General features: G+C 37.1%; 1 protein-coding gene across 1 annotated transcript in view; it reads right to left on the reverse strand.

Annotated features, from left to right (window-relative positions):
• The window catches only part of LOC127842428 (anaphase-promoting complex subunit 4-like), a 75560-nt gene that overhangs the window by 22988 nt on the left and 25002 nt on the right, over positions 1-27570 (reverse strand). The window contains exons 16-23 of the mRNA XM_052371926.1: positions 26752-26798; positions 25862-25927; positions 21794-21880; positions 19375-19462; positions 17672-17769; positions 16884-16945; positions 11762-11800; positions 8534-8635 (exon numbers count right to left, since the gene is read on the reverse strand). Coding sequence (XP_052227886.1) covers positions 8534-8635; positions 11762-11800; positions 16884-16945; positions 17672-17769; positions 19375-19462; positions 21794-21880; positions 25862-25927; positions 26752-26798 — 589 coding nt within the window. The remainder of the gene's footprint in view (positions 1-8533; positions 8636-11761; positions 11801-16883; positions 16946-17671; positions 17770-19374; positions 19463-21793; positions 21881-25861; positions 25928-26751; positions 26799-27570) is intronic.

The raw sequence follows: 27570 nt of genomic DNA on the forward strand, positions 1-27570 counted from the left end.
AAAAGTTATGACCTCCCCCCAAGGGGGGGAGGTTTGGGTGGAGTCCATTGTGGTATGTCAGGTAAGTGTTGTTTTGTCAAAATATGGATCAAATCTGATCCTAAATAAACAAGAGGGCCAAGATGGCCCTAGTTCGCTCACCTGAGAGGAGTCGGTTCATTCAATCTTTACCTAATGTCAAACATGACCTAGATATTGACCAGACAAACATCCTGGTCAAGTTTCATCATTATTGAACCAAAACTCTGGCGTAGGGAGTGTTTTTGTTTTTGTAAGATTTGAAATGGTGACCTATATTTTGAGTTGACCCCCCTTACCAAACATCAAACTTTGCTTACAAGGATTTTGTATAATATAATGAAAATTTGGACAATCTAAGGGCAATAATTATGGCATTAATTATGTGATTTTGCTCATCATCAAATTTGACCGAGATCTTTCAGCAACTTTGATAAAGAATGCTTGAGAAATGTGAATGCTAGAGTGTTTACAAACCAAATTTGGACGGACGACAGCAGACAAAGACCAATCCTAAAACCTCACCTGAGCAATCAGGTGAGCTAAAAAGTGTTTCACCGATCTGAGCCATTTTCCAACTTGTCCAAGAAATCAATAAAACCAATGTAAGTTTCACGATGATTAGGCAAAAAATGTGACTTCTATAGTGTTCGATCACAAGGTTTCTCTCTATATAGTCACATAAGGAAAACTGCCCCAACCCCTGGCAGCCATGTTTATTGACCCATCGGACCATTTGCAAACTCAACTGAGATATATATAAAACAAATCTATTCACCAAGTTTCATGATGAATGGGCAAAAAATTTGACTTCTAGTGTGTTCACAAGCTTTTTTTTACTATATAAATATAAGAAAACTGCCCCCCCCCCCCCGGTAGCCATGTTATTCAACTGACCGGAACCATTTTCCAACTCAACTCTCGTATCAAGGAAACAAATGTTCTGTCTAAATTTCATGAAAATTGGGCAAAAAATGTGACTTCTAGAGTGTTCACATGTTTTCACTATATACATATAGAGAAAAATGCCCCGCCCACTGGCGGCCATGTTTTTTCACCGATCTGGACCAATTTCAAACTCGTCTAACATATCAATAAAACCAGTGTTTTGATTAACTTTCATGATGATTGGGCAAAAATTGTGACTTCTAGAGTGTTTACAAGGTTTCTCTATAGCCATATAAGGAAAACTGCCCCGCCCACTGGCGGCCATGTTTTTAAATGGACCGGAACCACTTTTGAACTCAACCAACATATCATTAAGACATATAGACAAAGTTACATGAAGATTGGGCATTAATTGTGACTTCTACAGTGTTTACAAGCTTTTTCTTTTTTTTGACCTAGTTTTTGACCCGGCACAACCCAGTTTCGAACTCAACCGAGTTTTCATTGGGACGAAGCTTCTGACCAAGTTTCATGAAGATCGGACAATAAATGTGGCCTCTAGAGTGTTTACGAACAAATGTTTACGGACGGACGGACGACGGACAAAGACCGGTCACAAAAGCTCACCTGAGCAATCAGGTGAGCTAAAATGTTATGGCAATTTAAGAAAAATTTACTTATTTGACCTTGAGATTCAAGGTCATTCAAAGGTCAAGGTCAAATTCAACTTGCCAGGTACAGTACCTTCATGATAGTAATACTTAAGAAGTAAAGTGCATCTAAACACAAAGTTTAACAAAATATTCAAAGTTACTTAGTAAAAAAAGGGCCATAATTCCGTCAAAATGCCAACCAGAGTTATGCAACTTGTCCTATACAGTCCCCATATGATAGTTAGCGAGAGTTCAAAGTCTGAAAGCAATAGCTATGATACTTTAGGAGTAAAATGGACCAAAACACAAAACTTAACCAAATTTTCAATTTTCTAAGTATAAAAGGGGCCATAATTCTGTCAAAATTCCAGTCAGAGGCACATAACTTTGCCTGCACAGTCCCCTTATGATAGTTAGTAAGTGTTGCAAGTAAAATGGACCCAAACACAAAACTTAACCAAATTTTCAATTTTCTAAGTATAAAAAGGGGCATAACTCTAAAAATAATGCTGACAGAGTTATGCAACTTAACATGCACAATTGTCTCGTTGCCAAAAAGAAGTATTCCAAGTTTGAGTTAATTATCTTTGATAGTGTTAAAGTTATTAAACTTTATAAAAAACTTTAACCAATGGCGACGCCGACGCCGGGGCGAGTAGAATACCTGTCATTTTTCTTCGAAAAGTCTAGCTAAAAAATACATGCAATTAAGCTATAACATTGCTTTTACACAACATAGACTGTTTTAGTAGTTTGTATACTGGGGTAAATTTTAAAATAATTTCAGTTGAAGCATTTTTTGTATTGTCATTGCAGGCTTGCACCCTATACTCGTTTACTCGTGCAAGTGAATGTTGGAAATAAATCTTAAAAGTGAAAGGACGGTATTAAACTCGTAAATGTGCTCAAAAGGTTAAGGAGTAAACATTAATATTACACATTCAGAAAATGATGTTGCATTTAATACTTTGATTTGTTTTCATTTACTTTCTAAAAAAAAAACAGAATTAAGTTTTGCTAAGTTTGAATTTTTTTATGAACTAAATATTTTATTCCTATGCTTTATAGTAATGCCATTGTGCAATTCATACAATTCTTTTTTGTGCTGTCTGCACGAAATTCGCTTGACCCAGACAATACGTTTACACGGATAAAATAATTCTCAAAAACCAATTTGAATCATTTCAAACACAATAGACTTGGTTTTGAACATATCCTGTCCAATAGCATTAAATTACAAAACCAATTGAACATGCACAACATTTCCACATGGGAATAGAGCTTCCAGATGTCTCTCCGCTGATAATTAAGATAAACTGATGGCTTTCAAATGTATCGACATATGTTGTTAGTCAGACTTAACGATGGTAATTACATTTGACTATTCCTGAAATATCACAATCAGACAAATACATCTTTGTAACATGTGTTGTTACTGTACCAGATTGCACAGTTGACTGTAGTTATTTTGCCTTAAATAAAATTAAGTTATCACATTCAAATCCATCAAAAACATAATTAAATACTAACTATTCCAAATAGATGAACACTTCAATCTATTGCTCTCTCCATTGAATATCCATCAACAAGAATATTTGAAACATGCTAAGATACAAATCGATTCTACGTGGACAGTTGACATGCCATTATGTTAAAGTATAATTTGTTAACCCTTTGCATGCTGGGAAATTTGTCGTCTGCTAAAATGTCGTCTGCAGAATTTCTAAAATTAGCATTTTCTTCAATTTTTTTCAAAAAATATTATCAGAATAGCAAACAGTTTTGATCCTGATGAGACGCCACGTTCAGTGGCGTCTCATCAGGATCCAAACTGTTTGCAAAGGCCTTCAAAATTCGGTTCCCGCACTAAAAGGGTTAAGGCAACCTCTTGTGAATATTGATGTAGGTATGCTTAGAGGTTTTGCTATCGATGATTGGCACGACATTTGTCATTTGAAATGTAATCGAATAAATATAAATGTGGCTCTACTTTGTCACTACAAAATTTATGTTTTTGCATGAAGAATAAACAAGCAGATGAGAAAGTGCACATGAAAGGAATATATTTGTTTACAGAACACTATAATCACATTAAAAGAGAAAACACTCTCTAATACATCAGAGGAACATTTTTCCTTTGCCCAATGCATCTTTCTGTATGAAGGCATATTTATGATCAACACTCGACGTTTTGTCATATGGCGCACTTGCAAACATAAATCAGATGAATGTACTTTGAAAATGGTTGCATATTATAAATTAAAACACCAAGCATAAAAACGGATCAAACTTATTCAATGTTTGTCTTTAAAATCAATAGTTTACGACAGTATCCGATTCTTTAATATGCAAATGGTAAAGGTTTATCACATATTATACTGTTTTGCTAAATACAGTGGAAACCCTCTCAACCGGATCCTCTCTATACCGGAATCCTCTCTAAACCGGACCCCATTTTTTTCCCTATAAAACCATGCGTAAAATATCTCCTCAAGACTGGAATCCCCTCATTTCCGAATACCGCTCATTCTTTGGATCAAATTGGGTAATTCCATACATAATTGTACCTCTCTTCACCGCTCAGGGCCGGTTTATTGCACATCAGACCTAGTGTCAAAAAGTTGTGAATAGCGGATTAAAGACGCGTGAAATTAAGAAAGGTGGTCGAAAAATGTGCAAACTGTAATAATCGCAAAACAATTTAAAGATACTTGTCATGTGATGTACATATCGCTCAATAGATGTGATAATATTGATTATAATTGCTGATAACAAACATAGAGTTCTTTAGTGTGTTTTGTTTTTGTTTAAGTCGTGCTAAATTTTAATAATCTTTATGCTTTTTAATTTTGTGTTGTTTATTACAATTGCTAATTTAGTGTCATACAAAATGGTGATTTGCAGAGTTCTTAAAGCAGTTGCATTTAGATATTCATTTAGATTTTCAAATTGGTAATTAAGATAACTAAGACTAACAAGAGCACCGCCTTGCGGGTGCAGACCGCTCATCTATTTTCTTTTTAAAGGTGAAGGGACTCTCATTTTCAATCACAAAGGAGGGAGGGGTGGAGTGAAGAGGGGTGTATAGTGTGGGGTTGTGGACATTTATTACATTATCTTCACAAAAAGCGAAAAAAATAAAAATAAATAAAAATCGGGGGTGGGGGATTTTTTGGGTGCGATGGTTGGACGGTATTTCAAACATAACCGTTTAAAAAAAAAAAATTGGGGGGGGGGGGGAGGTGGGGTATAGTGTGAGGGTGTGGTGATAATTTGTGAGATGATCTTAAAAAAAAAAAAATTAACAAAAAATAATTTGGGGGGTGGGGTGGGGTGGGGTGGGGGGGTATAGTGTGAGGGTGTGGTGGTCATTTGTGAGATGATCTTAAAAAAAAAAAAAAAAAAAAATACGGGGGGGGAGGGCGGAGGGCAAGGGGGGGAGGGGGGGAGGGCAAGGGTGATGGTTTGGGTGGAGTCTATTGTGGTATGTCAGGTAAGAGTAGTTTTGTCAAAGTATCAATCAAATCTAATCATAAATAAAGACGTTATGGCAATTTTAGCAAAATTTAATAATTTGACCTTGAGAGTCAAGGTCATTCAAAGGTCAAGGTAAAATTCAACTTGCCAGGTACAGTAACCTCATGATAGCATGAAAGTATTTGAAGTTTGAAAGCAATAGCCTTGATACTTAAGAAGTAAAGTGGATCGAAACACAAAATTTAACCATATATTTAAAGTTACTAAGTCAAAAAAGGGCCATAATTCTGTAACAATGACAACCAGAGTTATGCAACTTGTCCTTTTACTGTACCCTTATGATAGTTTGAGAGTGTTCCAAGTATGAAAGCAATATCTATGATACTTTAGGGGTAAAGTGGACCAAAACACAAATCTTAACAAAATTTTCAATTTTCTAAGTATAAAGGGCCCATAATTCCGTCCAAATGCCAGTCAGAGTTACATAACTTTGCCTGCACGGTCCCCTTATGATAGTTAATAAGTGTTGCAAGTATGAAAGCAATAGCTTTGATACTGTAGGAATAAAGTGGACCTAAACACAAAACTTAACCAAATTTTCAATTTTCTAAGTATAAAAAGGGCACATAATTCTGTCAAAATGCCAGTCAGAGTTACATTACTTTGCCTGCACAGTTCCCTTATGATAGTTAGTAAGTGTTGCAAGTATGAAAGCAATAGCTTTGATACTTATGGAATAAAATGGACCTAAACACAAAACTTAACCAAAATTTTCAATTTTCTAAGTATAAAAAGGGCACATAATTCTGTCAAAATGCACGCCAGAGTTATCTAACTTTGCCTGCCCAGTCCCCTCATGATAGTAAGTAAGTGTACCAAGTTTGAATGCAATAGCATTGATACTTTCTGAGAAAAGTGGACCTTAACGCAAAACTTAACCAAAATTTTCAATTTTCTAAGTATAAAAAGGGCACATAATTCTGTCAAAATGCACGCCAGAGTTATCTAACTTTGCCTGCCCAGTCCCCTCATGATAATAAGTAAGTGTACCAAGTTTAAATGCAATAGCATTGATACTTTCTGAGAAAAGTGGACCTAAACGCAAAACTTAACCGGACGCCGACGCCAACGCCGACGCCAAGGTGATGACAATAGCTCATAATTTTTTTTCAAAAAATAGATGAGCTAAAAATGTCCAAACCACCTCCTAAGCGATGGCGCATTGAATTGTCTCTAGAAGACAAAATCAAAATGATAAAAGAGTCAGAGATGTTGCCAAAACCTACACTCAAGATGCTGTCAGAGAAATATCGGGTAGGAAAGTCGACGATCGGGGATATCTTGCATAAAAAAAGTCAGCGTACATGTTGTTCAGTGTGAAAAGGTACTGTATTCACCTTAACATGCATGCAGGTTTAAAATTGTTTGTTTTTCAGGGTGGACTGTTTGATCAATGTAACTGATATTGCTTTCGAATCAACAGGTTAAGCGACATGTTTTTTCTTATTTGATGCAATATGAATTAATGTTATATGTAAACAAGACTATTGCCAAGCAATATAGTCCCCTACCGGCTCCACCATTGTCAGAAATTCCACCATTGTCAGAATTTTTTTAAAAATTTGTTGCCATAACAACCAGAATTTTTGACGTAGAAACAAAATGAAATGACGTGCATTATGTCCATATTGCCATCTATCCATGTTTCAAGTTTTTTATGAAAAAATATTAAGAACTTTTAAAGTTATCGCAGGATCCAGAAAACCACCATTTTCAGCAGTATTTCTAGTCTATTTGTTGCCATAGCAACCAGAATTTTTGACGTAGGATCAAAATGAAATGAAGTGCATAATGTCCATATTGCCATCTATCTATGTTTCAAGTTTCATGAAAAAATATTAAAAACTTTTAAAGTTATCGCAGGATCCAGAAAAATGTGACTGACAGACAGACAGACAGACAGACAGACAGACAGACAGACAGACAGACAGACAGACAGACAGACAGACAGACAGACAGACAGACAGAGCGCAAACCATTAGTCCCCTCCGGTGAAACCGGTAGGGGACAATACACTACGAAAATTTGCTGAAAGTGTTTTTTTTCACGTTAGGCTATGTAATTGACCTTCTGAAAGTAAGAAAGTCAATGTCCCCTCTAAACCGGAATCCTCTCTAAACCGGAATTTGCTCTCGGTCCCGGGGGTGTCCGGTTTAGAGGGGTTCCACTGTAACAACAAACCTTCATTTGTATAGGAATCAGTACATTTGACATCATGTGTAATTAAGCTCTGTTCTTTGTGAGATTTTATGTTTTGGTGTAATGTGCTTATTTGTTTTTCGTTTAACAATAAACAGAATGTTCATTTTAGCCTCGCCGTAATAAAAAAACGGACGTTTTGTATCTGCTTACAGTGTCGTCCCAGATGCAGTCTGTATCTTTTGTTTAAATGAAGTCTTTCTTACCGAACATACATTTTAGGCGGAAAGTGTCTTCCCTGATAAGCCTGTGTGGAGTGAGGCTCATTTGCATATTCCAGATTATAGATAGCTATAAATGAAGTTTCTTTTCAAGTTTTACAATTTGATATACACCATTTTGTGTTGTCCTGGAAAGCTGTTGGATTCATTTAAAATCGATTAAATACAACTTTGAAACTTATGATCAGGTTGAAATGTTTCATTTAACATACAGTTTTGCAAAATGACGTTCCCTTGATGACTAAGTAACACATGTTACAGTTTGTTCATGCGATAGCTTGTAATTATGGTTAATAATGAGTATATTTTTGTTTTGTGAACAGTTCCTTAATTGCTACATCGACTAGTTTTGTTCTGAATCAGATACATATAACCCTTTTATGTGCAACCATATGAAAGTCTTGTCCACGTGCATGCTAAAACAGCGTATGTGGACTACAGTAAAATGATGTATGTATGGACTTAAATAAGCAGTCCTTAATTACATGCATGTTTATTTCATGAAACATTGCATACATAGTTAGTTTGTTTTTAAATCACGAGAACATAGAAACAAATAGCTTTCGGTAAACAAAATAACATTATTTCAAAATCTTTTACTATAGCATGACAGTGTTTTGTTTTTTTTAAATCTGGTCTGGTATTTGGCCCCATTCCCAGAGGAAAAAAGGATAAAAAAATTCCCAAATGGGAGCTAAAAAATCAAAATTGAAGGTTTCCAAAAAAAAATTTTTTTTTAGGATTTCAATGTTTTGTTCATCTCCCATCCAGGAATATAAGTTCCACCTTAGTAAAAATAATACTGAAAACACTTCTATTATCCATTTGAAGCATTTTTTTAGCAAAAGAGCAACAACACTTATTTCTCAATTAAGGTCAAAACGCTGCCAATTTTCCCATTGCAAAGGTACCCAGCCCCATACCCCAAATAATTAAAAAACACTGAAGTAGCAGGTCCAATACTGGCAGTAATTTTATAAATATGTGCCTTGGGGTTAGTTGACACAGGCAAGTTACCTGTGTGCATCTGTAGGCTGGAACAGCACATGAAGTCTGTCACTGGGCTGGCACTCCGACAAAAACAAAGTGAACATCAGGTGTAAACTGCCAGAAGTGAATCTGTAAAAACAGTGAACATCATGTGTTAACCTCCAGAAGTAAATCTGTTAACATCAGGTGTTAACTGCCAGAAGTGAATCTTTAAAAAAAATATGAAGGTGTAAACTGCCAGAAGGTAATCTGTAAACACAGCGAACATCAGGTGTTCACTGCCAGAAGTGAATCTGTAATAACAGTGAACACCATGTGTAAACTGCCAGAAGTGAATCTGTAAACAAAGTGAACATCTGACAGGTGTAAACTGCCAGAAGTGAATTTGTAAACACATTGAACACCAGGTGTAAACTGCCAGAAGTGAATCTGTAAACACAGTGGACATCAGGTGTAATCTGCCAGAAGTGAATCTGTAAACACAGTGAACATCGGGTGTAAACTGCCAGAAGTGAATCTGTAATAACAGAGAATATCAGGCATAAAACTGCCAGAAGTGAATCTGTAAACACAGTGAATATCAGGTGTAAACTGCACAAAGTGAATCATTAAAAACAGCGAACATCAGGTGTAAACTGCCAGAGGTGAATCTGTGAAAACACTGAACATCAGGTGTAAACTGGCAGAAGTGAATCTGTAAAACAGTGAACATCAGTTGTAAACTGCCAGAAGTCAATCTGTGAACACAGCGAACATTTAGATGTAAACTGCCAGTTGTGCATCTGTAAAAACAGTGAACATCAGGTGTAAACTGCCAGAAGTGAATCTGTAAACAAAGTGAACATCAGGTGTAAACTGCCAGAAGTGAATCTGTAAACACAGTGAACATCAGGTGTAAACTGCCAGAAGTGAATCTGTAATAACAGAGAATATCAGGCATAAACTGGCAGAAGTGAATTTGTAAACACAGTGAACATCAGGTGTAAACTGCCAAAAGTGAATCATTAAAAACAGCGACATCAGGTGTAAACTGCCAGAGGTGAATCTGTAAAAACACTGAACATCAGGTGTAAACTGGCAGAAGTGAATCTGTAAAACAGTGAACATCAGTTGTAAACTGCCAGATGTCAATCTGTGAACACAGTGAACATTTCACGTAAACTGCCAGAAGTGAATCTGTGATACAGCGAACATTAGGTGTAAACACCCAATTGTGCATCTGTAAAAACAGTGAACATCAGGTGTAAACTGCAATAAGTGAATCTGTGAACACAGTTCACATTAGGTATAACCTGCCAGAAGTGAATCTGTGAACATTAGGCGTTAACTGCCAGTTGTGAATCTGTAAACACAGCGAACATCAGGTGTAAACTACCAGAAGTAAATCTGTAAACACAGTGAACATTACGTGTAAACTGTCAAATTTGAATCTGTGAACACAGTGAACTTCCTGTGTAAACTGCTAGAAGTGAATCTGTAAACACAGTGAACTTCAGGTGTAAACTGCCAGAAGTGAATACGTAAACACACTGAACATCTGATGTTAACTGCCAGAGGTGAATCTGTAAACACAGTGAAAATTTTGTGTAAACTGCCAGAAGTGATTCTGTAAACACAATGAAAATTAGGTATAAACTGCCAGAAGTGAATCTGTAAACACAATGAACATTAGATGTAAACTGCCAGACGTGAATCTGTGAACACAATGAACTTCCGGTGTAAACTGCCAAAAGTGAATCTGTGAACACAGTGAACATCATGTGTAAATTGCAAGAGGGGAATATGTGAAAAAAAGTGAACATCAAGTGTAAACTGCCATAGATGAATCTGTATACACAGTGAACATCAGAAGCAAACTGACAGAGATGAATCTGTGAACACAGTGAACATAAGGTTAAACTGCCAGAAGTGAATCTGTGAACACAATGAACTTCCGGTGTAAACTGCCAAAAGTGAATCTGTGAACACAGTGAACATCATGTGTAAATTGCAAGAGGGGAATATGTGAAAAAAAGTGAACATCAAGTGTAAACTGCCATAGATGAATCTGTATACACAGTGAACATCAGAAGCAAACTGACAGAGATGAATCTGTGAACACAGTGAACATTAGGTTAAACTACCAGAAGTGAATCTGTGAACACAGTGAACATTAGGTGTAAATTGCCAGAAGTGAAGCTGTGAACACAGTGAACTTCCGGTGTAAACTTCCACAGGTGAATCTGTAAAAACAGTGAACATCAGGTGCAAATTGCCTGAGGTGAATCTGTGAACACAGTGATTTCATACTTAAGGCACATGTATACAAAGAGAACATGTGTTGGTTTTCCAAAATGTGTTGAAGTCATAACTCTCCTATTAGCTAAGTACATTGTCATTTGCACATTTAAGATGTGATAAACATACATTGTCATTTGCACATATAAGATGTGATAAACATACATTGTCATCAGCACATATTAGATGTGATAAACATACATTGTCATAGTATTAGATGTGATAAACATACATAATGCACATATTCCTGGAAATTACAGAGAGAAAACTGAAGTTTGTGTGATATTTTTAATAAAAAGTGTTTGCGTATATAAGTGACTACTAGTCTTGAATGGTAGTTTCAACTTATGTTCAGACCGGTATTGTCTTGTGCTACGTTCAGTAGTTAACACTAAAAGTATAATAATACTTGTAATTCTTATTTGTTACACAATAGATTTCAATGGACAAAAAGCATGTAAATTATTAAACTGTGTTCTTCTGTTCATATCATGATGCATTAATGGTTGTTGAACTATTATATAGTGTTATGGTTGCTCCACTTAGATACGTATTTTCACGTATTTGTAGTCCCTTAGAAAGTGCTATATTTAATTTAAGACCTTTCTTACTAGATTCAAGTTTTTAAGGCCTCATCTCCAAACCTTAGATACTGATGAGCAGCAAACAGCATAAAACCTAAACAGCCTGCGAGTAACTGGTTTTATGCTGTTTGCACATGGCCATTTTCACTTTGCTTCTGAGTGGGAAAGGCTTAAGGTAGCTCCCCATATTCTGACGGCACTGTGCATTTAGCTCTCAACTTTCTACACCTAGTTCTGATATTTCTCTGGATTACTGCACATTGTATTGTTGATTTAGTGTTGATATCATGACAAAACAAGATACATGTATTTGATTGTTCTAGAATTCCTCTTATTTGCTCTGTGCTTAACATGCAGTATATAAATAAAATATAAAATTCACATTTGTACTTACTGGGAGAATTTTGGAGTGACATGTCTTGAATGATCCTCTCTGCAAAGCAAGAATTTGAAAATTATAATTGGTATTAAATATAATGGCAACATTAGACTTTAATCATGCTAATTACTTCTAGCGAACAATTCTTAAATATAAGAGACAAAAGAGTAAAGAGTAAAGATAGCACTACATCACCAACCCGTGTCATAGAGGGGGGGGGACACTCTTTAACCAGGTACAAAATTGGAAAATTCATTGTAATTGACTACAGTCTGATATCACATACCAAATATAAATGCTGTGTGATTTGTGGTTTCAGAAAGAGTTTTTTTTTAAAGTTATTATTGTATATAAATCAACATAAAACAATGTAACCACATAACGCAAGACAAGGCTAATTACCATCGAGGCATTTAACATGTTGTTGTTTTAAGTTTGTTGGTCCTTGTCCAAATCAAACTTGGTCAAGAACCGCCATATGAAGCCGAACACTGAACACCAAACCCCTGAGCATTGCAGTTGCAGAGAATATCGGTATTGTTTTAAGTGTTCACTATACATTTTTTTTTTAAGTGACCCCCTACAGTATGGTCAATTTTGATCCCAGAGGCATGATGTAAAACAAACATGGTAGAGGACCAGCATACAATGTTACATGCAAAATACCTATTCTACCATCCTACTGGTTTCAGAGACATTTTATTTTCACTATTTACATACAAGGAAAACAGGTAAACCATGGTCTGGGCCAATTTAGACACCAAAGGCATGATTTGAACACACTTGGTAGAGGACAGTTATATGATGTTGCTCACCAAACTATAAACCCTGACCATTGCTGTTTCTAAGATGATTTTTGAAGTCATTTACTAAACAAGAGTTCCGTGGTCGGAGACATATGCCCCCCAAACAAGGCTTCAACTAGTGACCCCAATTTCAATAGGGGTCATCTACTGTCCAAGGCCAATGCACATGTTAAGTATTAAGCCAATCGTTCAATTTGTGGACGAGTAAGTGATCGGAAACAATTTTCATACTTATTGTGACGGTGACCTTGACATTTGACCCTAATTTCAATAGGGGTCATCTACTGCCCAAGGCCAATGCACATGGGAAGTATCAAGCCAACCGGTCGATTCGTTGATGAGTTATTGATCAGAAACGATTTTCTCATTTATTGTGACAGTGACCATGACCTTTGACATAGTGACCCCAATTTCAATAGGAATGGGAAGTATCAAGCCAATCGGTCAATCTGTTGACGAGTTAGTGATTGAAAAAAAAAATCCATTTTTGTGACAGTGACCTTGACCTTTGACCTAGTGAGCCCAAATTCAATAAGGGTCATCTACTGCCCACGGCCAATGCACATATGAAGCATCAAGCCAATCAGTCAATTCATTGATGACTTATTGATCAGAAACGATTTTCACTCTTATTGTGACAGTGACCTTTGACCAAGTGACCCCAATTTCAATTACGGTCATCTACTGCCCAAGGCCAATGCACATGTGAAGTATCTAGCCAATTGGTTATTTTGTTGACGAATTATTGATTGGAAACGAACTGGTCTACTGACAGACCGACTGACCGACATCCAGCAAAGCAATATACCCCCTCTTCTTCGAAGGCGGGCATAAAAAGTAACCCTCAACTGGGCTCGAACCACTGATCCCTGCCCTCAACTGGGCTCGAACCACTGATCCCTGGAGTAAAAGATTAATGCTTTGACCACTCAACCATTCATGCACATACAATGAGTTATATATTTTATATAAGCAATCCTTTTAGTGTCACAAATATAACGACAACAACATAACTCTCCAAATTATTCAATCGTTTCACATTCACCGCTTTATAATTTTCAGGTTTTTAATTTGCAAAAGATGCATATAATGGATATTTTATAGAATATCGTAACTACAACGAAAACTTTGCGATTCTAAACTATTTAATTTTTTTGTCAATTTACCAAACGTGAAAAGGTCCCTTAAATATGATCAGAAAGCAGATCTAAAAAGGAAGTTCGATTCATACTCTGTAAACTTAAAGGAATTTGATATTCCTCCCCAATTTTGTTTCCACATTTTTGACCATAAGTCTAACACATTTTGTGTGACATAAATCGCAACAAGACCTTTTGCGACATTTGTGAAAACTCTGTTATAAAATCACAATTTCCTGGCCTTGGCAGAACAATTGGTGTTTATTATTGTTCAAGACAGTGATGTGCATAATCCATTACAAGTATATCTCTGTTATAAGTGTGTTAAACAAACCACTTGTAATATGTTTCATATGATTTTTTACCACCATACCACTATTCTTTGTGTAGTTTAAGATATCACACATATAATGCAAACGTTTGCATAAAACTACTGTCAACATATTTTCCATCAAACGGCAGAACATGATTGTATATTAACATGTTCTTTCTTAGTTCTCTTGAGCAATGTCTGGGATATAGTTTGGAAGCAACTCGAAGAACACAGATTGACAGGAACTTGTTTAGGAGTGATTTGTGGGGAACAGTTAAGACAATGTAGATGAAAGTAGTTTGTAAAACGCATATGCAGCCGAGACTGACTGGAACTCACGTGGGAAGCCACAATGTATATTATCAACAGCTTGGGGATCACTTTACATGTATATTGTAACGCGTGATTGCTGACTACAGTACAGGCAATATAGGTGAAAGTTTATGCAACGCAGTTCCGGCTGGGACTGTTTGGTTGTACGTGGAAAGCTACCATGTACATCAATCAACAGCTTGGGAGGCAATTAAGTTTGAAGAGAGGCATTACCACGACCTTATCTACAACAGATAACGCACATTAAAACTGAAACTAATTGCATTCATTATATTCACAGATGTTTTGCTGAGATATGGCCACATCTGCTCAGCAGAAAAGTACAACAAGCATAACTTTGCTGGATTCTATTAAATTCAAATATTTATGTATTTGTTCAACAAGCCTGCCATGAACAATAAAGTAACATGTTTGTGGCACACAGGCAACTCTAACAAGATGGAAGATTGCTATCAAAACTGAAACAAAAGTTGTTGACTGACTGCAGGAATATGCTGCCTGCACAAATCAGCCAATATTTACAAAGAAGAAACTTTTTCTCATGAAAAGTTTGATTGGCTACACATTTTTCTTCCCAAACCCCGTATAAATGTCCAAAATAACAGGAATTCTGAATTAAATGGGTAAACTTGGATAAAGAATTATTTCAAAAATCTGTTTCTAAAGGACTAATATAGACAACTGCTTGACCCTTGACAACTGCATTGTATAAACAATGTTTAAGCTTTTTTCTTTTTTTTCAAACCTATTTATTTAAGCTCGATTGAATAGAAAGCCTAAGGCTTATTTGAAACACTCTCGAGTCCATTTCGTGGGTGCCTATGGGAGAGATCTAAAGAACGCTCCCACAGTGGGGATCGAACCCATGACCTCCCGATCGCTAGGCGGACACCATACCCAATACGCCATGGCGACCTGTTTCAGCTTTATTTCTTGATATAATAAATATAAGAAAATTTCACTGTATGTTCCTTTGCATTAGGCTACAGAATCAGTGCTCTTGAGAAGGATTGAGAACAAATTATTACAGTACTTTTTAATTCAAGGAAAAAGGGGACACATAGAAATATAAAGGTATACTCTTCCCACACAAATAACTACTATGGGAAATGCATACATGAATACATGGTAACACATGGCTTGTTCATAGAGCAGCTCTATAATAACAGCATATTTGTAAAACTATCCATTGCTACAATTTGGTATTGAAAGCTAATGTGATTGTGTTTATATCAAATACAGTCAAAACTAAGAACACAGGTCAGTCAAGGGAAATGGACCTTGTGACAGTTGTCGACAAGTGACCGCTATTGTTGGATCAACACTTTTACCCCCACCCAGTTGTTAGCACACAGTATAAAACAAAGGCTCATTGCCGTTAACTAAGCATAATAACATAAATAATTTCTACTAAATAATACAGAATAATGTCTTATTAATTGATATAATTTCTTAACTATTTTTTACTAAATCTTTTACTTTATCAACGATAGAATTGTTGTTTACACATGCATCTCATACAATCAGTAAATCCGACCGTTCATATTACATTCATAGGGATGTATTTTTAAATAAAAATTTCACGTGTCATTGAAGTCACGTCCAGACCATTATAAATGCGGATTCACTGTCATAAACCGAAAGAACCGTGTAACTGTATCGTTTTCTATTATAAGCAAAAGAAGCCAAAATATTGTTAAACAAGTGTGCCAAACTGTCACAAGATACGCCCGTTTGAAGGTTTTGGACAACTTGACCCATACTTGGACTAGACCTAGATATGATTTAGACACAACTTCTGACCACATTTGGTGAAGATCGGATGAAAACTACTTCAATTAGAGAGCTGGCACCATGCTAAATCCTTGAAATGCACTAAGTGACCCCGTGACCTAGTTTTTGACCCAGCATGACCCATATTCGAACATGACCTAGATATTGTCTAGATACAACTTCTGACCACATTTGGTGAAGATCTGATGAAAACTACTTCAATTAGAGAGCGGACACCATGCTAAATGCTTGAAATGCACTAAGTGACCTCATGACCTAGTTTTTGACCCGGCATGACCCATATTTTAACTTGACCTGGATATCATTTAGACACAACTTCTGACCACATTTGGTGAAGATCGGATGAAAACTTCTTCAATTAGATAGCAGACACCATGCTAAATCCTTGAAATGCAATAAGTGACCCCGTGACCTAGTTTTTGACCCGGCATGACTCATATTCGAACTTGCCCTAGATATTATCTAGATACAACTTCTGACCAAGTTTGGTGAAGATCGGATAAAAAACTTATTTGAATAAGAGAGCGGCCACTGCTGTGGAATAACTCAAAAACTCTAAGAGCTTTGATGTCCAAAACTCAACTTTCATTTAGGCCTTCCTTTAGGCCTTCTTATGGTTCCCTAATGCACATAACTGTTACAAGTTATTGTTGGCACACAATTAAATAAGATGCTGCAGACCTTTCATGATGACACACAAATATGATATTTAAACAACCTGCAATGGTCGAATGCCAGCATCCAGTGCTTACCTGGGACATGTGGAGAAGAGGTAGAGGGAGGACACGCACTGTACTGACTTGCCTATGGTCAGCTGTAAAATATTAATTGAGCCTTGTTCTGAGAAAACTGGGCTTAATGAATGTGCGTTAAGTGTTCTTTAGATTAGCCTTTGCAGTTCGCACAGGCTAATCAGGGACGACACTTTCCGCATAAACTAGATTTTCGGTAAAAAGGGACATCCTTTAAATGAAAAATACCATTAAAGCGGAAAGTGTGCCTGATTAGCCTGTGTGTGGACTGCACAGGCTAATCTGGGATGACACTTTACGCACATATAATGTTGTGTCATTCAAACAAATGTGGGCAACAATTGATGGGTAAAATTCCTGCATTAAGCCATTGCCCCATCAGAAGCAAAGTGAAAATGGCTTTTGCAAACAGCATAAAACCAGAACAGCCTGCAAGTTTTATGCTGTTTGCTGCTCATCAGTAACTAAGGGTTGGAAATGAAGCCATTAAAACTTGAATTTAGTAAGAAAGGTAATTAATTTAATGTATCTTTCTTATTACTTTCTAAGGGACTACAAATGCGTACAAATATGTATATAAGTGGAAAGGGTTAAATAGCTACTGTGTTGTTGAGTGTTTTAACAGGAATTATATTTCATCCTTTGATGAGCTCAACATAATTGATATTAAAAAGAACAACTTGATCTGAAGTTTTAACTTAAGAACAACATAAAATAAGATTTCTCTTGTGAGCTTTGTGAATTATGGGCCCAGAATTGCTCATAATTCCACCTCAAGGCCTACTTACAGCAGGTTTATGCAGCATTGCATATGTGTCCTGTTCCAGGGACTCCTGCAGTTGTAGAAGGGACTTGTTGCTTTCTACTGGGTACAACACCTTGCTATCTGTGGAGGACAACAGTGTGGTTCAGTGAGAACAACACCTTGCTATATGTGGAGGACAACAGTGTGGTTCAGTGAGAACAACACCTTGCTATATGTGAAGGGACAAATATGGTTCGGAGGGAAACTATTGTACTTTCTTTTTTTTTAATAGGGTACAATAGTTTCATGTTCAAACCAAAACAGGCAAAACTGCATGCAGGTTCTGTCATTATCATATAACTTAAATGCATCAATTTTAGCTAGGCTGTGGCTTAAGTGGGAAAATTGATCAAACACTTTGGATTATGATTCCTTTTTAATAGAAAAACTTGGGGACTTGTGGACCTTCTTTGTGTGGGTGCAGGTAAAGATCTTATTGCCTATAGAAATATCTTAATTCACACGGAAAAAAAGCTTTTTGTATTCACAGTTGAGCACTTCAAATCAATCGAACACCTTTTTCGAATTTTCCCTTAAGGTAATGAGAAAGGATCATTGCAAATACTGTGGATTTAATCATTTTTGCAGAGCTCCCATTGTTTGCCATTTTTGTCACACCTTCAGTATGAGAATGTATGACCAAGGCAAATATTAACTGATTTAGCAATAAGTCATCTCCTAAATGGGTACATGTTCATTCATTAATACTAACCTTGATTAAATAGTTCATTTATGTCTATTCACTTTGTTCACATCAATTATGTGTTATATCCATAAGTAAGATATTATGTGTAAATTAAAAAAAACTTCAACAAAAGTTATGTAAAATGCATTTTATTGGAAATCAGCAAGTGCAAATTTGGAAAAACCTATCAGAATATAACTATTCAATTGATGTAAAAAAAACAACACATTTTTGTTAAACAATAAATTTGGATGTGGTCTGCTAAAACACATGAAAATACAGCTGATATGAACATGGGAATGTATTCTAAAATATAAAAGCATAAACATGTTCTTTGCAACATAAGGTTTGGCAATAAACGCAAGGAAAATACCTTCTTCTCACAAGTTGACAAACTGAGTAAAGAATTTGCGTGCCAAAATGTGGAGCTTAAATTTAAGAGTGAATGCCATCAACAAAAAGGTGTCGTTTGGAATCCCATGGCCGAAGTCTTATGACACTACCTCTATTAACCAGAATCTGAGATGTTGACCCTCACGAATTAAGAACCTAAGTACCCCTGTGTTTATTACAATAAGCGTTCATAATATGACATTCCAGTGGCATTTTGCCTGATTGGGTGTTACATCAATCAAACAGTGCATATTCAATTTTTTTATTTAATTGCCATAGCACTTTTTTAAAACCAAGTTATATAGTCGCAATGGACATTGCATAACATTTGTGACATACGAATTCTAGTGAGTCCACAGTATTCGAATATGAATCTGAAGCCCAAAAAATATTGTATGCTACAAATATTGGTCTCAAAAGAAAAGTGAGGGAGTATCTGATTTTAAAACACACATTTTGGTAAAAAAAATAATCTGAAAAATATATAAAATCTGAAAAGACAATGTCACTAAATACAAACTTTACTGTAATGGGTACATACCCAAGGTAAGTGTAGTTTTTTGCCACAATGCATATTTATCATTGTTTGTGAGGCCTTATCCACATACCTTTGAGTGAGGGACTGGCGCGTGTGAACTGCACCCAGGGATTGTTGGAGATGTCAGGTGGGCAGCTCAACCTCTCTTTCTTCAAATACTGTAACACACCAGTCACAGTAGATTACATAGGAGACATTCAGTTCAGTTTTAACGTATTTATTTCAGTTTGAATACATAACATGCCTTGGGCTTATATAGACACACTTGAGCTAATTTCCTGGCATGAACCCGTACTTGATGCCTTTGGAAGGATTATGAGAACACTTCCCAACACATTGAACCTGGGACCTCTCGGTAACACATGAGAACACTTCCCAACCCATTGAACCTGGTACCTCTCGGTAACACATGAGAACACTTCCCAACACATTGAACCTGGGACCTCTTGGTAACACATGATAACACTTCCCAACACATTGAACCTGGGACCTCTCGGTAACACAACATCATGAGAACACTTCCCAACACATTGAACCTGGGACCTCTCGGTAACACATGAGAACACTTCCCAACACATTGAACCTGGGACCTCTCGGTAACACAACATCATGAGAACACTTCCCAACACATTGAACCTGGTACCTCTCGGTAACACAACATCATGAGAACACTTCCCAACACATTGAACCTGGGACCTCTCGGTAACACAACATCATGAGAACACTTCCCAACACATTGAACCTGGTACCTCTCGGTAACACAACATCATGAGAACACTTCCCAACACATTGAACCTGGGACCTCTCGGTAACACATGAGAACACTTCCCAACACATTGAACCTGGGACCTCTCGGTAACACATGAGAACACTTCCCAACACATTGAACCTGGGACCTCTCGGTAACACAACATCATGAGAACACTTCCCAACACATTGAACCTAGGACCACTCGGTAACACAACATCATGAGAACACTTCCCAACACATTGAACCTGGGACCTCTCGGTAACACAACATCATGAGAACACTTCCCAACACATTGAACCTGGGACCTCTCGGTAACACAACATCATATCCATAACACCACTGCAACTTAGAAGAAATTATGGGAACAGAAGTCAAGTGGTAGGGCGCAGGTCTTGGAATAGGAAGGTCCATGGTTCGATGCCCGCTCAGACCTCTAGAAATTTTCTGAGCAAATAAATGAATCCCACGCTTGCTCCTCTCCACCCAGGAGTATAAATGGGTACCTGTGAGGGAAAAAAGCCGTGGCTGCACACTGCCATCGAGTGTTATCCGATGAATTATATCCCAGTGATCAGGGCATAAGTTGATAAAATCAGCTGACGATGTACCTTCACCAAATTCAGACAATAAACCTGAACATTTACGGAACCTTCTACTTTTGTTGAATGTCAGGGTATTACATTATATTTAAGTCTTACATGTTATTCAATTTATCCCATCATAATCTGCTTTTGTTTTAGAAATGAATGAACGAAAACAACATGACAAACATCAAACTAGTGACCCCAATTTCAATAGGGGTCATCTACTGTCCAAGGCCAATGCACATGTGAAGAATCAAGTCAATCAGTCAATTCGTTGACGGGGTATTGATCGAAAACAATTTTCGCACTGATTGTGACAGTAACCTTGACCTTTGACCTTGTGACCCCAATTTTAATAGGGGTCATCTACTGTCTAAGGCCAATGCACATGTGAAGTACCAAACCAATTGGTCAATTTGTTGACGAGTTATTGATCAAAAACTATTTTCACACATAATGTGACAGTGACCTTTGACATAGTGACCCCAATTTTTATAGGGGTCATCAACTGTCCAAGGCCAATGCACATGGGAAGTATCAAGCCAATGGGTCAATTCGTTGACGAGTTATTGATTGGAAACAAACTTGTCAACCTAACGAATCGGAGGCCATGGGTTTGATCCCCACCACTGTGGGAGCATTCTTTAGATCTCCCAAAAAGACACCTAGTACTGGTTCTACGCAAGAACCTGACACGACAGTGTATAAAACAAGAGCACCGCATAACGGTCGCCACGCTCGGCTACGGGTGCAGTTTTGAATAAATGAAAGCTTGTCAGAATTATTTTTTTAGAGGTCACAGTGACCTTAACCTTTGACTAAGTGACCCAAAAATGGGTGTGCCGTGTAGAACTCATCAAGGTGCATCTACATATGAAGTTTCAAAGTTGTAGGTGGAAGCACTTTGATTTTAGAGCCTATGTTAAGGTTTTAGCACGACGCCTACGTCGGATATCAGACGACGAGCAGGCTATGACAATACCTTGGGTTTTCTCCAAAAACGCAAAGCTAATAAGCTTTAAGCTTTCGATGAAATCGAGCTTAAATCAATAGTTTTCCATTAAACTAAACTTATCTAACAATTCTCTAGCATTGTCTACATACATGGCAGATAATAATATAACATTAATATAATATATTACCATTCAACCCTACCTGTCCAACCTTCTCCAGTTTGAAGCCTGGTTTTTTGTCCGTGGGAGACGTAGCACGAAGGTCTTCTATAGACTCCTCCTCCTCCCTCTGTGATAGGAGACAAGGATTTTGTTTAAATTCTGGACTTTAGTGGCTCTCTAAACCCTTTACCACTTAGATATGTATTTAACCCTTTACCACTTAGATACGTATTTAACATTGACATTGTCGGCATCACAGCTGTAGGCAGACAGGGGCTAGGCAGCTCCAAGATAACATTATGGAGCTCTGCTGGAAACATGGAAAGGGGGAGAATGGTGCAAGATGAAGTCAGAGCAGCAGAAGAAGAAGACAGAAGAGCAAAAGCTGTGGCTATGGGTGCCCAAGGTGCGTGGACGAAGTGGACAACGACAGAAAGAAAACTGACCTGGGCTGATATTTGGAACTACGAACCACTGAGGATAGCGTTCCTGCTCAGATCAGTCTTTGACCTGCTACCGTCACCCTCAAACTTGCACAGATGGGGTCTACAGGACCACCCCAAGTGCCAATTGTGTGACAAGACAGGAACCATGGAACATATTCTGTCATCGTGTTTCACAGCCATCACCCAAGGACGCTACAGGTGGAGACACGACAGTGTTCTTCAGGAACTCGCTGACAAGTTGGAGCGCAAGAGGACCAAGAAGAGGCCCAGACAGAAACCCCAAATGATTCAGTTCGTGAAGGAAGGACAAAGGGCGCCTAAAAAACTGCAGCCTACCAGTTCTGTATTAGATAAATCTGATCAGTGGGAAATGTCTGTTGACCTGAAGCAAAAGCTAGTGTTCCAGAACATTATCCAGACAACATTAAGGCCTGACATTGTGTTGTGGTCCACTAAAGATAAGTGTCTGATCATGGTTGAACTGACAGTCCCTTGGGAATCTCGCTGTGAAGAGGCCTTCGAACGGAAAAAGGCCAAGTATACATACCTGCAAGAACAGTGCAGAGAGAAAGGATGGCGAGTGTGGCTCTACCCTGTTGAAATCGGCACTGGAGGATTCCCAGCACAGTCGCTGTGGAGAATGTTCAGTGCCTTGGGCATCAAAGGAGCAGACAGGAAGAGAGCAGAAAGGCCATCCAGTTGGTTGTGGATGAAAAGAGAGGAGAGGAGCTGGAAGCCTACCACCAACACGTAGTGTCTGATCAACACTGCAGGCCCGCCGCCTGGAGAGTGTCCTGTGATTAAAGGGCCGAAACACTAGTTGATAGGCGGTTCTCAGCTGATGATGTTGGTGGTTTTAGCAGAACAGAACTGTATCTCACTCACAACCCTTTACCACTTAGATACGTATTTCACCCTTTACCACTTAGATAGGTATATTTACGCATTTGTAGTCCCTTAAGGTTAAATTTAATTTAAGACCTTTCTTCTAGAGTCAAGTTTTTAAGGCTTCATTTCCAACCCTTAGATACTGATGAGCAGCAAACAGCATAAAACCTGAACAGACAGCGAGTTACTCACAAGCTGTTCTGGTTCTATGCTGTTTGCACATAGCCAATTTCACTTTGCTTCTGAGTGAGAAAGGGTTACCGGTTAATATCTCCCTTTGCAGATGAAGACCAATGTATACCAAATTATACTTGGGATATCTCAGTTTTTAGTGCGATATAATGTTGTATCATTTAATTGCATATTTTTGTCATTGTTTCTTATGTCAACGTAATAATGCCATGGGTAAATTATTGTAACATCAATGTTTAATCATATTGGTTTAATATTATATTAACAATCTACAGCATTATTTGTCAATAATGACAAAGCAGTTACATTAAAAACAATTAGCGGAGAATACAGAGGTTCTTGCTAACTACTGTTAAAAAGATAGCAAGAGGTACTACAGAGAACATATTGATTTACTGAAATCTGACAAATGAAATAATCATCTCTTTCAAAATGTTGTAGGGATATGTATTTGCTTCCGTCAGTCGCACTATTGTATGCGCAAAGCTGAGTGCTACATGGCGTATTATCAAGGTTTCAAACTTGCATTATTTTGAAAGAGTTTTTGCCATTTGTTTCTAATCAAATTTATAAGCCTGTGTGATACTTTTCTCTGTGAAAATCCTACTTGTTACATGCGAGTTTTGTTAAATTTAAACAGGATGATTATCTGCAAGTGCCAGAATGTACATTGTTAAGGTTTTACCTTCTTTTAAATAAGTTATTGCCCTTTGTTTAACATTACATATAAATGCTAAAGCCCTAGTTTAAAAAATACATATAAAAGCTTCGGTCACAAACTCCTGTCTACAACTTATAGATATTGCATGAGATTTTTGTCAATTAAGTACAGAATGATTACCTGCGAGTGCTACAGACCATATTGTCAATGTTTCACTATTGATTTAAATTTAAAAAAAAATTCTGCCCTTTGCAAAAAAATCAAATCTAAAAGCTCCCATGTGCATTTTGAATGTGATTTTTGTCCAAATTTTGTATTTCTGTATTAATTATCTTGTTTAATTGCACATTGTCGAGGTTTCATGCTTTTATTATTTTTGAAATAGCTATTGCCCTTCGTAAAAATTCTACATAAAAGCCTCTGTACAAAACTCCAAAATACTGATGAAATATGGTTATTGTTCCATCCATTTCTTCTCAATGTCCTCAATGAATCATTGTGAACCAAGCCTTATATAAATACCTTCAATATAAACGAAGTTATGTTCTGCACAAAAACATTGTGTAACAAGGTGTGTTTGTGAAACACTATGTACCCCCATATATTTGACCTTTGACCCTGAAGGATGACCTTGACCTTTCACCACTCAAAACGTGCAGCTGCATATGATACACATGCATGCGAAATATGAAGTTGCTATCTTTTAATATTGCAAAAGTTATGTCAAATGTTAAAGTTTGACGCAAACAAACAAACTAACAAACAGACATGGAAAAAACAACATGTCCCCCAGTATAGACTTGAGGACATACAAAGCAATAGCTCTGCAAATAGATGTATGGTGTCTATATTATGCATTTCCCCTTAATGCCCTCTATCATTACTATCAAGTTTTATTTGAAAACCTTTATTTATTCCTAAGTTATGCATTACACAAGGTACTGACAAAACAAAAAATAAATTATGGTAAATTAGTCTACAAATTCTAATAAAAGATTTGTGGTTCTTGTACTCAACCTTCCTCTCTATGTCCTCTAGCAATGGACCAAGTTTTATAACCTTTTCTCAATGAGAAGCAAAGTGAAAACGGCTATATGCAAACAGCATAAATCCAGAACAGCCTTCGAGTAACTCGCAGTCTGTTCAGGTTTTATGCTGTTTGCTGCTCATCAGTATCTTAGGTTTGGATATGAAGCCTTACAAACTTGAATCTATTAAAAAAGATCTTAAATGACATTTAATTTTCTAAGGGACTACAAATGGGTGAAAATACGCATATAAGTAGTAAAGGTTTAACTATCTTCAATTCTTCGACAGTAATGCTAAACAAGTATCCAATCCTCACAAGAGAATTATAGCTCTAAAATGCCCCTCAATCATTATCTGTGTCTTGTTTTGAGAAAACTGGGCTTAATTCATGTGCGTAAAGTGTCGTCCCAGATTAGCCTGTGCAGTCCGCACAGGCTAATCAGGGACAACACTTTCCGCTTTAATGGTATTTTTAGTTTAAAGGAAGTCCCTCCTTACCGAAAATCAATTTAAAGCGGAAAGTGTCGTCCCTGATTAGCCTGTGCGGACTGCACAGGCTAATCTGGGACGACACTTTACGCACATGTATTATGCCCAGTTTTATCAGAACAAGACACATCTAAAGCTTCATTTGAATCCCTTCAATCCTGGCCCATAGTTTTTCCGCACAAGAAGCTAGACAGAATGACGAACAGAAGGACAGACGATGCCGCTACTTTACTTCTTGCTTTCAGCCCACACAAAGTGTTATCACCCCTGTTGTAAAAAGTCGTTTTCTCAAGTATAAAGTAACTTCATTAAAGTATGCAACCATCTGCTTTAAATGTCCAATGAAGTATACTTACAATTTGTCAATACAACAAAATATTAGCAAATATCTACTGGCGAATACCTCTGTAAACTGAGCAAAGTTGTCCCTGAGGAAGTCTGCAACAAAGTTCACATCATGCTGGGTCATCTGGAAAACAGGTGCACACAGTTAGGACTATGAACCATGCACTGTGAAAAGTGGGTTTAATGCATGTGCGTAACAGTCTGCACAGGCTTATCAGGACCGCCTAAACTGGATTTTTGCTTAGAAGACTTTCTTTAAATTGAAAATGTCATTAAAGGAGAAAGTGTTGTCCTTGATTAGCCTGTGCAAACTGCATAGGCTAATTTGGGTTGACACTTTCCGCACATGCTTTTAACCCCCTTTTCACAGAGCATGGTTAATATGTATGTACAGGCCACTTGCAATTGAATTATGTGAATACAAAGTATCAAGTTTCATTAAAATGCTTATCTCCTACTTTATATAAAGAGATAATATTATTTATGTGGGGTAAAAGTGTGTGTGTGTGTGGGGGGGGGGGGTACACAGAAACACAAAATATCTATACATAAATATGTATGTATATTATCAGCACATTTGATAAATTAAATAACATATAAACATGAATAACAAGAGATGTGTTTGTCAGAAACACAATGCCCCCTATTGTGCCGCTTTGAAATAAACTCCCTTTTACAGCTTTTTACTTCCCTTGGATTGTATTTTTTTTACTTTTGACCTTGATGGATGACCTTGACCTTTCACCACTCAAAATGTGCAGCTTCATGAGATACACATGCATACCAAATACTTTCAATATTGCAAAAGTAATCGCAAAACTTTAACCCAGGTTAAAGTTTTGGGACAGAATGACAGACAGACAGGCCAAAAACAATATGCCCCCGATCACTAAATCCGGGGGCATAAAAACATTTATAAACAGAAAAGGTAACAATTAATAAACATACTTCACTAAGCTCAGCTGGTGGCTTTTCATCAGACAGTCTTAAAATCACTGAAAACGATGATTTCATTAAACATGTTGAACCCTTTACATGAAGTTTGTTAATCTTTTTATATTTGAGCTCAGTTATATTGAAAGATATAAGCATATATCCACACGGCTTGTCTGTTTCTTAGAAAGAACCAGTACTTGGTGTTATTGGAAGAATGCTCCTAAAGTGGGAATAAGTTTAAACCAATTTATTATAGCTTGAATATATAGAAAGACTAAGGCTAATTTGAAACACTCAAGTCTGTTTCCTGGGCCTAGAACCAGTACTTAATGTCTTTGGGAATGATCTAAAGAGCAAAGCTTTGGGTAATTTGTAACGCAGGATAATACAAATTGCACATGCAAAACATCATGCAATAACTAACAATTCAGGCAAGCTTAAATACTGACTGTTCAAAAGTTACGGAGTAATTTATTGGACAAGTAAGTCTTCCTGTATGTCTTTGTTAGCATATGAATCAATTATGAAATTCTTAACGCTTTCCTTATCAAAGGCAGAATACATATGAGCAGTGCTCTGTGAAAAGGGGGTTTAATGCATGTGCGTAAAGTGTCGTCCATGATTAACCTGTGCAGTCCGCCTAAACTGGATTTTTGCTAAGAAGAGACTTTCTGTAAACGAAAAATACCATAAAAGCGGAAAGTGTCGTCCTTGATCAACCTGTGCAGACTGCACAGGCTTATCTGGGACGAAACTAAACGCATATGCATTAAACCCCCTTTTCACAAAGCATGGTCCATATTTAATTATCATTCTAGTTACAAGCCAGGC

Source organism: Dreissena polymorpha, chromosome 8 (assembly GCF_020536995.1).
Source record: "Dreissena polymorpha isolate Duluth1 chromosome 8, UMN_Dpol_1.0, whole genome shotgun sequence".
Taxonomy (NCBI): domain Eukaryota; kingdom Metazoa; phylum Mollusca; class Bivalvia; order Myida; family Dreissenidae; genus Dreissena; species Dreissena polymorpha.